General features: G+C 43.0%; 1 protein-coding gene across 3 annotated transcripts in view; it reads right to left on the bottom strand.

Annotated features, from left to right (window-relative positions):
* Positions 1–809: 809 nt before the first annotated feature.
* Positions 810–13,525, bottom strand: part of ST3GAL5 (ST3 beta-galactoside alpha-2,3-sialyltransferase 5) — a 53,850-nt gene continuing 41,134 nt past the window's right edge. For all 3 annotated transcript variants that reach the window (XM_012774307.3, XM_012774308.3, XM_012774306.3), the window contains exons 4-7: positions 11,324–11,667; positions 6,917–7,103; positions 5,494–5,652; positions 810–2,042 (exon numbers count right to left, since the gene is read on the bottom strand). In XM_012774307.3, coding sequence (XP_012629761.1) covers positions 1,794–2,042; positions 5,494–5,652; positions 6,917–7,103; positions 11,324–11,667 — 939 coding nt within the window. In that variant the 3' untranslated portion in view covers positions 810–1,793. The remainder of the gene's footprint in view (positions 2,043–5,493; positions 5,653–6,916; positions 7,104–11,323; positions 11,668–13,525) is intronic.

Raw genomic sequence — 13,525 nt, forward strand, 5'->3', positions numbered from 1 at the left:
GTGGGACAAGAGTCCACAGGAACGGGTGACGAGGTGCTCACAGCATCAAGAAAGTTGTCTGAGGAAGTTCAGGCTTCTAGGGACCAGGGGGTGGAGCCGTGTGGTGTCAGCTGGGTACTACCTGGGCCACAGGGGAGCCAGTTGTAAACCATCTTCCCGAGTCTCAATTTTCAAAACTAAGTCATTCAACAGGTGAGAATTTTAAAACATTTTCTCTTAAACAAACAGCACCCTAGAGTATAAAGCAAAATCCATACAAAATTTTAGGACAAGACACAAAACCAGAGTAAATACTATTTTTGCTCTGCTGGCCACTCTGTGCTCGCCCCTCCAGCCCTGGAGATGGAAAGGACTCTGTTTTGAACGCCAGGACCTGGCTTATGGCCTGGATATACGCAGGAGGTGGTGGATGGGGAAGACATCAGAACGGGCTAGGGGTCGGGGCTGCACAAACCGTTACGAGAAAGGAGAATCCAGGGAGGTGGCAGCAGCAGTGGCAGCGGCCAGAGCTGGAGAACAGAGATGACAGGGGCAGGCTGGGAGTGGAGCAGCGGCAGACCTTCTGACATCAGGGACTAGACACTTAAGTGAGAGCAAGCCTGTCCCAGGGAGGAAGCCACCAGTACCTGACATCTCTCTGGAAGAGTTCGCAGCTGTCTGGGACCCTGCAGCGTGCAGGGGCGGGCACCCTAGTCCTCTGTCCCTCACCACTGGCACCTCGGCGAGGTCTCAGCAGCAGCATCCAAGGACGTCCTGGGTAGACTTATGGATTTATTTTCTTAAACAAATAAGCACTCAAATTAACTAGATTATGAGAGCTCCTCAAAAGCTTTTATTTACTTATTTTTTCTTTTCAACCAGAACATCACCTAGTTCACACTGCCAGGTAGGCATTCAAAACTTTTTTTTTTTTTAATAGGCAATTTATAACACTGGGAGGATTTCATTTCAGTGTTTCAGATTATTCCTGGAAAGAGTATATTCCCCCTGTGACTCTGGATCATAGAAATTTTGTCCTAATTTTTTTATAAGCCACCTCAGACAGACACTGGAACCATTAGATAACAGTTAAGTGCTTTGGAAGAGCAGTAAAAAAATTCTCCTGAAATGCAAGAGTTGCCATAATTGCTGGGAAGACTGTGGCTTCTGCAGCTCAGGGTGGCTTCACAGTAGTCAGAGGACACAGAATGTCTCCTGTGTCCCACCCCAACCAGGGACCTCCAGGACAGCTCCCTTGGTTGATTCTTGCGAGTGTCCCTGAAGAGGGCACAGAGGGAGGGCCGTGAACTTCTCCGAACTGCCCAGGCCTCAGGGGCTGACCCAGTAGCAGCAGCTTAGCTACCGAGCATGGCATCCCCGAAGCGCCTCCTCCACCAGTCCCACCAGACAGGGGACCAGAATCAGGCATTCAGGGCCATCATCAAAGGAGTGGCCTCTCCTCTCCTTCCAACTGATTACCTGGTATTTGGTATGCAGTATACATGGACAGAGTTTTTACAAATTAAGTTACTTTCTTAAAATTCAACAAAACATTATTACATACAATTCTCTTGGAGAAGTCTTTCCAATTGAATTCTTAAAATTAACTTTCAAAATATTGTGCAAAAACAAACACTGACTTCGAATAAATAGGGGAAAAAAGTGGGAAGAACTAAACAATTTTTGTTTTTAAATTAAAAGTTAAAAACACCACCTGCATTTCAAAGTATCTGCAGGATGAAATGCATCAAGAAGGCTATTAACAACAGCCCTCAGGGGCAGAGTTGCATTTCCAAGTGAGGTTTTTTCCATGTTCAAAATTCCCAATAGATGCCTCCGCTGAGATCCGTCACCAGTCCCTCTCTGACCAGCTTCAGGAGGAACTCCGTCTCCGTTGTCACATTATGCATGGTCTGCAAGTTCATGGCAGCCATGCACTGATTGTCAAAGTAGTGCAGAGGTGTTCTGCGTTGACTGAGATTATATCCAAAACCCACCAAGCTGACTTCATCACACAGATGTGTAGCTAACACCACAGCAATGATGCCAATGGTGGGGACGTTCTGATAAAGGGAAAAGACAAAAAAGAAAAGACAAGTCTTAGCACAATTCACTGCTTTGCAGGTACTGCACGTGCTATGCAGAGTCATAAAAGCTGCATTGCAGGCTGCAATTTTCTACATAATTTTATATAACATTTTAAAGTCTAACTCTCCATGCAAATCAGGAATCTAGACTCTAAAACATGGTCTGTGATGTGAATACTTTTAACACCCCTTCAAGGGGCAGCCTGACCATTCTTATGCCAAAGTTAAAAGATATTCTTTCTAAAATGTCTACCCACAGATGTCAAGAATGACAAAACAAGCCTATTTCCTCTCTTGCACAACAAATGTCTACAAGGTCTGCTCTGGAATGCACAGCCACAGGACCTTCCACAGTCCTTCCCAGGGCACGGTTTCTGGAGCCCGTCCCTTCCTGGGAGCAGAGGGTCCCCAGGCCCCACTGCTGAAGACTGGCTCGCCCTGCCTGCAGCTACATACCACTGAAGGGCCCCGTTTGATTTTTGGCAAATAACACTTCCAGGCCATTTTCACATGTACAGCTGCTGAGCCAGTTTCTCCCCACCGCCCCTCCTCACGTCTGGCATCTCACCATGCCTCCTGGAGTGTGCAAACCTGGCATCATGCTTTCGGGGTGGATCTCCATCCTGGTCTTAGTAAAGACAGTACACGGGACGGGGGAATACAGCAAGCCCCACAGCTCACCAGGCCTCTTCTGAAAGCTGCCCCGATCTACTAATTAATATTCTTTTGTATAGTGTTCCATGTGCAAATGTACCTCCTTTTCATTCCCCTTAGTTGAGCCTGTGGCTTCCCTAAATAACTCTCCTTGTCTGTAAATTGGGAAGACAGAGGACTCTCCAGATTTAGGTGGGATTAGGGAACATCTACTGAACCCACTGTTAATTAAAATCTGCTTCCTGCTCCTTGGTGTGTGGCATCCACCTCTCAAGGCCGACCTCACCTGTTAGAAAGGAACTCAATAGCCATTCTGCATGTTTGGAAACAGAAACCAAGAGGAACGAACGCAGAGGAAGCATTCCCCCTGTTCAGGCATAGGGCTCTAAGGCCCTGTTCTGCCTTCTCCACCCTGCATCCCAGCGACCAGCCTGGCGCCCAGCACCAGGGAACACTCAAGCCGTGTCTGTGGACGAGTGTGTGACATCAGCTGTTTGTAAGGGTGATGTGTGGAGAGGACTCAAACAATAAAAGCTCCCCCAAAGCACGTTATCTCTACAATATGCTCCCTAAGATCACACCTTACTGTCCAACAGACTTCTCCCTCTGCTGGAAGGGCATATACACGAGGAAGGGTCTGACGCTGCGCTTTTAAATAAGAAGTCTGCTTTTTAACACATTAATAAGCCGCCATGTGAATTGTATTTAATTCATGCTAGTTTTGCGCCCGAAGCCTCACGAGGCATATGTAACTCACAGGTCTCTTCACCTTGGGAGCCACGAGAACTATTTTTCAAGTTGCACAGAAAGCAATAAAAAAAAATTCATTTTTCACTAAATTAGAAAAGATCCTTTTTGCTTTCCAAGTTTTCATTCTATTTTTATAATAAAACACCGTGTCCCCAATGAAAAAAATGTTCTTTTCTCTAATGTGGCGGTCAATGTGTTAGGTTACTGTTTTTATCCAAAAGAAAAATGTCATTTTATGAATTTTAAAAATAAATATTCAATTCAAATAGAAATAAATGGACTGCAAAGTAGAAAGTAAAAGTTTTCTACAGACTTCCCCTCCAGAGAAGGGCATTATTCACAGTTTGGTATCTGTTTTCAAGCTTTTATATATACATACACACACACACATACTTTATTTTTAAACAAAAATGGAATCATATAAATGTTCTGTATCTTGATTTTCTTGCTTAGTATATTGTGGAGATGTTTTCATATCCATCACATTTTCTTCATCTTTAACAGTCAGACAATATTGCACTGACTATATCATAATTTGTTTAAACAATCTCATGATAAATATTTAGGCTGATTTTAGTCCTTTGCTATTAATGCTATGGTGAATATCCTAGAGTATCTGTCTTTGCAGATTTCTCTAATTTCCTTATAATAAGTTTTTAGAGTAAACTTGCTGGGTTAGAGACTATTCACATTTAAAACTGATTTATATTGCCAAACTGTCTTCCAGAAAAAGGGCCAACTTATCCTGCCTACATTCCCACCAAACAAGGACATTATTAAACCTTTAAGTCTTTGCTAAGAAAGTGGGCAAAGATATCATTGTGGCTTTCATTTGATTATTGGTAAAGCTGAATATTTTGTCATGTATTCTTTGACTTTTTTTTTTCTTTTTTGAGACAGAGTCTCACTTTGTTGCCCAGGCTAGAGTGAGTGCTGTGGCATCAGCCTAGCTCACAGCAACCTCACACACTCCTGGGCTCAAGCAATCCTCCTGCCTCAGTCTCCCAAGTAGCTGGGATTCCAGGTATGCGCCACCATGCTCAGCTAATTTTTTTCTATATATATTAGTTGGCCAATTAATTTCTTTCTATTTATAGTAGAGATGGGGTCTTGCTCTTTCTCAGGCTAGTTTCGAACTCCTGACCTCGAGCAATTTGCCTGCCTCAGGCCCCCAGAGTGCTAGGATTACAGGCGTGAGCCACCACGCCTGGCCTCTTTGACTATTTTAATTCTTCCTTTGTGAAATGTCTGTTCATATCCTTTGTTCATTTTCTATTGGTTCATCTTTGTCTTTTTAATGAGAGCTCTGTGTATTTTGGGAGTGTTTACCCTCTCATATATGTGATAAATTTTGCTTAAGATTTCCACACAGCTCTTAAAAGTTTTAAAGACACAGATTGAGTTATTTAGATCATGAAGCCACAAGGCATGCCCACCCCACCCCCTGGTGGCAGCACATGCTAATTGCAGGTAAAGGGTCTCTACTGCAATGAACAGCATAGGGCACAAAGGTTCTTAAATTAGCCTGCAAAATAAAATCACCCAGGGAATTTTGAAAACCCTAAAGTACAATTAAATCAGAATGTCTGAGGTGGAACCCAAGGCATTAACTGAAAAGCACTGTTCTAGAGGGTTGACTTTATTTACTATCACCTATAAAGTGACGATAAAAATGAATTCTCACTTTAGCAGCCCACAGAGTTAAAACATAAAGAACTTTTCAGACTATTGAAGTGCCTTTCAGTATTCTGCAGTTTTGTGGAGTCCAGGAGTGAGAATACCTTAAATAATATCTCAGTGACTTAGGCATTAATGTGTTGACTATATTGAAGAGATGAGTCAGAAGAGCAGAAGGATAATTAAACCATGAAGAGCTCACAGTCAAGGTGCAGAGTGGTGAACATGCATTGGGTATTTAATCAATGGCTGGGTTTCTCCTCTAGACATAAGACCAAATGAAATTTGTACACATCTCCCCTTGAACATAGAAAAGAACAATTAACTTGAGTAGCAACAAAAATACCTTATCTTGGCCCCAGAACCTTGACTGAGGCTCTGAGTATTGAAGGATGTCAAAGGCAGTCTCTTTGATAATAACTGGATTCAAAATCCTGAAATGTTTTGGCTGTAGTGGGATCTTTTCTGCCACCTGCTTCCAAAAGAAGAATCTCATCCAAAATGGCTAAGGAAAGAAAGCAAGCAATCATTTGGGGTACTTAATAAAAAGTCATTCTTATCAACAGAGCAGGCATTTCCAGCTCATTAAGCCAAGGCCATGGGTGTCACCATAGTGGCCTTCTGTACTGCATTCTGCAGCAGAGTCATTAATATCTATGCAGATCCAGTACACCTCAACTCAAACAGTAACTCTGAAAGATCCAACTTACAAAGGACAAAGAGAGGAATCATAGAATCAACTCTTATCTGTTTGAGGTAGAAATTTCTCCTTTTTTAGTATTTAAAGCCATCATTTTGCCCAGGAAGGACCAAGCAAATAGGTCCAATTTGTGAGTATTAAGCACTGTGACTGACCCATCGGAAGGTGCCCTCACCCTGCATCCTCCCTCCACTTACTCTATATCCTAATCCCATGAGGTCTAGGCAACTGACTGTGAGTCACCTTATATGTGCTTCATCTTCCAGCTACAACTTCTGCCCAATAGAAAATCCAGAAGACCATGATAGCTGTATAGAATCAAGCTTTGAAGATACAAATTCACCATCACATCAAGCTTATGTTAAAAGTCTAATATGTCCTACTAGTCTCATGGAAAAGTCTAGTATGTCCTGCTAGTTTGTGCACATGTTCCTCGATAGTTGACCTCTGCAATTTATTTGAATATAATAGGCAGGACTATAAAGCAATGTGATTGATTATGGTAAAGACAAACAAAAGGAATATGGCCCAATGAGGGCCATCTCCTCCACACCTGCCCCTCTGGAGTGCTGTGAATTTATTCCAACAAGGGAACCTCAGACTGACCAAAGCATTTTTGGAGACTCTCTCTGAAAACATTCCTTAGCAATTTTACATATATATTCTTTTGAATATATTCAATAATCGTTTATATTCATCCAAGTAAACCTAATTTCTGGAACTAATCAAAAGCCATGCACGTTCACATCTGGAAAGGTGGGTGGTCACCCTCAGTAATAGCAATTTTGCTCCCAATCTTGACTATTCCCATTAAGTAATGATCACCATTTTCACTAAGTGAATTTTCACATACCATTTTCATTAAGTGTGACTCTTAATCAGGTTCTGATAGTAGTTTGCAGCAAGGTGTTCTGAGGGGTTTCTACAAAGACAGTGATTATCATTTGAAAGAGAGCACGAAGGTATGCACTCCATTGTGCGTGTTTAAAAATAAAAGTCTGCGATTACAACTAGAGACTCCATCACATTTTACTAAGGCACTTTTGATAGAAGAAAGTCTGGTGCTTACCAGGGTTTCATTTTTTATCATTGCTTGAAGCCAGTTGAAGTCAACACTTTTAAATAATACAGCAACAAACAAGTCATTGGAATAATACTCAAGGTCAGACAGTGGTGCACCCTCTGGGTAAGTCATCCTTATGGTCGTTTTATTTCCAACATGCTCCGAATATCCCTCAACAGGTGCATTATTTAACCTATTTAAACAAAACGGACAAAGACACATTGACAAAGCAAGCCGTCAACTACATCCCATGCCAAATCCTCCACATTCTCTTATGACTAGGAATGAAGCTGTGGTTGGGGGTAGGCCGTCCCTCCCAGCAGACTCATCTGCTCCTCACAGCTGTTTCTTCCAGGTGTTTGAGGAATGCAGCCTTCAGTTCTTGATTGAAAACCCATATCTAATTCCTAAATGTCAAGCAATTTCATCTGTCCTGATATTTTTAGCCAGTCCAAACAAATTACATTTTGGGCTTTCTCTGGGCACCAGTAAAGTCTCCTTGAAAATTTCCCATCGTGCTCAGATACTTGCTAGAATTTCAAAAAAGCCATCAGAAAGTAAAACCTAGGACCCAGGGTGAGGCAGATATAAACCTCAGTTCTGTGGGGTGGGGGTCCAAGGAGGACACTGGGCCCCAGGTGTGCCAGCTGGTCTAAAGCAAGGATTAGGGACTTATAACTGTTAGATCTATGAAGGCTTTACTAACGCACTTATGTTGGGGGAAATTCTATGAATTCTTCCAGAAGCAATAACATTCACCCAGTTATACAGTTTTGAAATCTCAAAAAAAATTTTTTTTAGGCTGGGCGCGGTGGCTCACGCCTGTAATCCTAGCACTCTGAGAGGCCGAGGCGGGCGGATTGCTCAAGGTCAGGAGTTCAAAACCAGCCTGAGCGAGACCCCGTCTCTACCAAAAAATAGAAAGAAATTAATTGGCCAACTAATATATATAATATAAAAATCAGCCGGGCATGGTGGCTCGTGCCTGTAGTCCCAGCTACTCGGGAGGCTGAGGCAGGAGGATGGCTTGAGCCCAGGAGTCTGAGGTTGCTGTGAGCGAGGCTGACGCCACGGCACTCACTCTAGCCTGGGCAAGAAAGCGAGACTCTGTCTCAAAAAAAAAAATAAAAAAAAAAATAAAAAAAAATTTTTTTTGGTTCTTCACCTGTAATATCTCACCTGCATCTAACCTTTCTTTTCTCTCTCACTGCCACTTCCTCTTCTAGATCTTAAACTCCTCACCCCGGGACTATTAAAAGATATTACTAGAAGGCTGCCCGGCTAGCTCAGTCGGTAAAGCATGAGACTCTTAAAAGATATTAGTAAATATGACAAGTAAATGCAAGGTATGATCTTAGACCAAATTTTTTTTTTCCTTTTTTCTTCTTTCTTTCTTCTCTTTTTTATTTTTTTTTTTTCTTTTTTTTTTTTTTATTTTTTAGGAAACCACATTTCAAGTTCATCTTTTTTAAAATAAAGGACATCATTGGGATCACTGGTGAAATCTGAATAAGGTCTGTAGATAAAGCTTGTACTGTATGAACTTATTAATACTTATTAAAATTAATTTCCTAGTTCTAAATACTATTCTGGGGTTATATAATAGAATGTCTTTGTTCTTAGGAAATGCGTACTAAAGTATTTAGGAGTAACAGGGCTTGATATCTACAACTAACTCTCAAAGGTTCAGAATGGAATAATAGTATATATACAAGGAGAAAATTATAAAGCAAATGTGATGAAGTGTTATCAATCGGGGAGCCTGGGAGGAGGGTAGACGGGAGTTCTTTGTACTGTTTCTGCAACTTTTCTGTTAAAGTTTGGAATTGTTGTACACTTAAAAGTTACAGAAAGATAAAAAAAGCCTCTTAAACTGATCTTTCCTTCTCTAATCAGGCTCGAAGCCGCCGTTCCCTGTCCCAGTGACAGTAGCTTCCCAGTGCCTGCGTATGAAGCCGGCACTGCCCAGTCAGGCACCCACCATGCCTGGACATGGAGCCACCTTCTAGACCCTTCCGGCTCTCTCTGGGCCCCTCCTCCTCCTGCCCAGTGGGGCTTCCCACCCAGATCTCCCGTCTGCCTCTCCTCTGAAGTGCCAAGTCCCACCATTCTTGAGGCCAGCTCAGAGCCACCTGCCTCTTGCACTATTGGCACTGCTGGTTCTCACCTCTTCTCTTCCCTGCCCCGGTCACACACCATCTCCTGGGTGTGGGGCCCTGGCCCTGCCAAGCTGCACACAGGAGGGCATTTATTTGCTTGCATGGGCCCAGGGATGAGGTTCTGGAAGCCTCCAACCCCTGCATTTGGAATGCCAGCACCTGGCCTGGCCCCTGCATGCGCGGTGCCCTTGTGTCTTCATCTGTAACTCCGGCTGACCGTGGGAGCCTCACCCACTGGTTTATTTTGCGGAATGAGAACATCTAAAGTGCATGACACAGCCCTGGCACACAACAAGCGCCCAGTGAAAGCGGCTGTTTTACCCCCATCCCAATCTTCACGGCCCTCTTACTTCACACCATTCCTGCTCTCTTGTGGCCTGTGGCATCCCTTTTGCCTTCAAACTCAATTCCTACCTGTTTCTTCTATTGTTTGTCCCTTACGAAAGCCTGGTTCTTACCTAAAAATACCTTGCACACCTCAGTACCCTTCTCCTGAGCCCCCACCTTCCTAAACACTCTCCATAAATAGGTGCAAACACTTATGGAGCATCAAGTACGATCTAAGTATTTTACATGTTAACTCATTTTGTCCCTACAGGAAAGCACTACTACTGCTTCCATTTTACAGATGGGGAAACAGGCACAGAACAGTTAGGAAATTTGCCCCAAATCACAGCTACTGACTGAGGACAAAGGTACTATGTGAACACAGCATGACTTTTCAAAATGTCCAAAATGGATCCTGTCATCCTCCCTCACTAACCAGAGATTTTTCTCCACTCCTCCACAGTGAGACAGGATCTCACTATGTTACCCAGGCTGGTCTTGAACTCCTGGGCTCAAGAGACCTTCCCACCTTGACCTCCCAAAGTACTGGGATTGCAGGCGTGAGCACTGCACCGAGCCTCTCCACACCTCCATTTCTGACGGTGGTTCCACAAATGCTTTAGACTCCCAGACTACAAATCTTGGTGTCTCCTGACAAGAGTTGTAAAACTGTCCGTTAAGTCCTGTCAGTTGTAAAACTGTCAGTTAAGTCCTGTCACCTGCTTTTCCAATACACCTCTCAGATTCAATCTCTAGTCACTATTTCCACTTCCTGTGTCTCGCACCAGGCCCACACACTTCATGCCCTGACTACCACGGCCTCTAACCCCGGACTCCCCACTCCTATTCTCTCCTGCCTCCGGTCAAACCCACCACTGCTGCTGAACATTAAGAGCCTTCATGCTCCCAGCTCTGCACATCCTTAAGATTAAGGATTAATTAAGACAATTAGTTTGACATAATGTATCAAGGACCTGAAAAATATCCAAATATCTTGATGCCAACAATTCTACTTTAAGGAACTTCTCCATAGAAATAATCAAAGATGTACAAAAAGACAATGGCTGGATACTTTCCAGACAGCCCTTGATGTATAAAATGTGCAAAGCATTTTCATAATAGCAAAGAAAAATGGAAACATTCTATTAGTGTCCTGCAACAGAACTAAATACCTTACAAAATGCTCTTTAAGGAATATTAAGTACTCACTAAGGTTCGTTTTCCAAGTATATTTAATGACCTCAGAAAGTATGCATAGTATTAAGTTAAAAAAGCAAAATACCTTATAAAAATATAAATGCATTCGTAAGTATGTGTATAGAACAAAAGTGGAAGAAACACAGCCAATTCATAGTGGGTGGTTATTTGTGTTGAAAATGAGTGGTCGTTTTCTTCCTTATATTTTTCTGTTATTTTTCTTATCTTCAATAAGGAACATATTTTACTTTTATAATCAGAAAAACAAAATTTTAAATGGCTAAACCAAAAAGAATCTAGGACGATTTACTGCATGTCATAGCAAGTTCAGCCTCTTCTGTGTGATTTCTGTGTCCCAGCCGGCACCGCCTCCCGCAGCTCACCGGCCCCTGCCGGGAAGCCGGGCCTCCCACCAACTCCGTTCTCCTGCCGCGACCAGCTCCTTTGCTGGCTTACTCGGATCTACCCACCTTCCCAAGCTCACCTCCTCTGAAAAGGATCTGCCACTTACTGCCCTCCACGGCATGCTCCTCAAAGTTAAGGTCCAGTACGGCACATTTTGGGGCACCCAATCATTTTGTGTTTTTGTTTCAACTTCTCTAACAGTAAGTCCCTTGAGGGCAAGGACCATGGAGAGCGTCCTGTCTCCCTCACTGTCCCTGTGGCTGCCCTGACCAAGAGCAGTGCACTTAGCTCTAGAGGTGGAAGGTTGGTGTTAAGAGCATCGTACCTTATCACAACGTCGAACTGGTTCAGGGAGTGGCCCAGTCCTAGCCCGTGCAGTACTCCACCGCTCCCCACAACCACACAACGCCGGCAGCTCTTGGCCTTCAAGTGTTCAGGAAAGTCGTGCTCAGGCAACAGTTCCAAAAGGGTCTGGACTTTACTGGAGAACTTCCGGAATCCAAAAGGAGGATCATACTTGTCCTCGGCTTCACTTGCTTTGGGGGCCTTCTGCACAAAAGGCGGTAAGTCCGCGCTATACCTGTGCTTAAATAACAGCGCCATTGACGTCTCCGCAAACTTGGGCCGACATTCCTTTTGCAAGACTTGCTGAGCGTATTTCTGAGCTCTCTGGAATGAAATCACATCAACCTGAGTTAAAAAAAAAACTCCCCAACATTAAAAATACACTCTTAAAGGTGACATTTTATCCTATGATGTCTGCTGTAGCTCCTTTATTGAATACTATCTTTAACATAGAACATGTGCCTGTTACGGTTAATTTATGCTCAGAAACTTGAAGAAACAACCCAGGAGGACCACATGACAAGTAGATAAACTCAACAAGGGTACTTATTTCATTGTGCAAGTAAAGCAGGAAGGAACCCCACCTCCTACCCCTGGCCTAACATTGTTCAAATAAATTTGGGGTTAAAAATATACCCTGTGGTGTTTATGATTTCATGAACATGCTACACCATGGAACAACTCTGAGGACATTACGCTAAGTGAAATAAGCCAGTCACAAAAAGACAAACACTGTATCACTTCATTTACATGAGATATCTAAAGTGGTCAAATTCATAAAAACAGGAAGTAGATGGTGGTCACCAGGAACTGAGGGGGGGGAGGGGAGCTGTTGTTTAATGGGAACAGAGTTTTGGTCTTTCGTGATGAAACAGTTCTAGAAATTCGTTCTACAATGTAAATATACTTAACACTGCTGAACTGTAGATTTAAAAATAATTATGATGGTAAATTTCAGGTTATTTTTCCCCCCATAATAAAAAAAAGGTTTCATATTTCAGGATCCCATCTAGCAAGACGAGACTTGCGCTTATTTATCATTTGGGGTACTGAGCTTCATAATGTCTGGAATGCAAATTATCTTAAATGTAATCGGGGAACGACATCCTGTTAACAAGGAAACTGTGTTGGTTTGAAATGCATTTTCCCAGCATGTTAATGTTTTGCATCAGCAAGGAACTGCTGCTGAGTGCCAAGTAAGCTAGCCCAGTAGGGTCTGTTCTGTAAAATTTGGATTCAGTCAAAAGGCCGTGCTCAAGGATCCAGAAGGCCACATGTGACCCTGAGGCCACAGGTTTCTCACCCCTGTATGGTACCAGTGCCCATGTGCCCCACAATCTTCCTCTTGGCTCGGCTGGCCAAATGCTGCCTCAGAGCTACTGGTGGGGGAGTTGTCCCAAATCTTTGTGCTTTTTGTCCTTGTCTCCCTCCAGGCCTCACACCTCCTCCCTCCCAGGCATCTTCTTGCATGTGTATGTGTGAGTGTATGTGTGTATGTGAAGTCCTATATTTACTGGGATATTTATTTTTAGGAAATTAACATGTCTTTTGAACTCTGTCAGTATCTTTATTATGAGGATTATTACTATTGCACAGTTTTAAATGCTTGCCCCAACTATGTTTCTTCTCAAAGCCTTGTTATTTTTATTGCCTGATTTTTAATAAAATTTTTTTTGGGGGGGCCATGTGCTATGGCTCACACCTGTAATCCTAACACTTTGGAAGGCTCAGGAGGGAGACTCGCTTGAGGTCAGGAGTTTGAAACCAGCCTGAGCAAAAGTGAGACCCTGTCTCTACTAAAAATAGAAAAATCAGCTGGGCATGGTGGTGCGCGCCTGTAGTCCCAGCTACTTTGGGAAGCTGAGGCAGGGGATGATTTGAGCTCAGGAGTTTGAGGTTGCTGTGAGCTATGATGGCGCCACTGCACTCAGCCTAGGTGACAGAGCAAGACTCTGTCAAAAAAAAAAGGAACATGTTTATCCTATTATAGCAGAAAATACTTTAAAGTAATATTATAGCTTCAAAAAGTTATTAGTACTTGTGAAGAGCACATTGTTTACATCTTGAGGATCTGGCCTCATTTCTGAAATGCCTAAGAGATGCTGCCATAAACACCATGAATATTCACTGCTTCAGTTCACCGTCATGACACCTACAGCACCTTGCAAGACGGTCATTAGTG

The sequence above is a fragment of the Microcebus murinus genome, chromosome 3 (assembly GCF_040939455.1).
Source record: "Microcebus murinus isolate Inina chromosome 3, M.murinus_Inina_mat1.0, whole genome shotgun sequence".
Lineage (NCBI taxonomy): Eukaryota > Metazoa > Chordata > Mammalia > Primates > Cheirogaleidae > Microcebus > Microcebus murinus.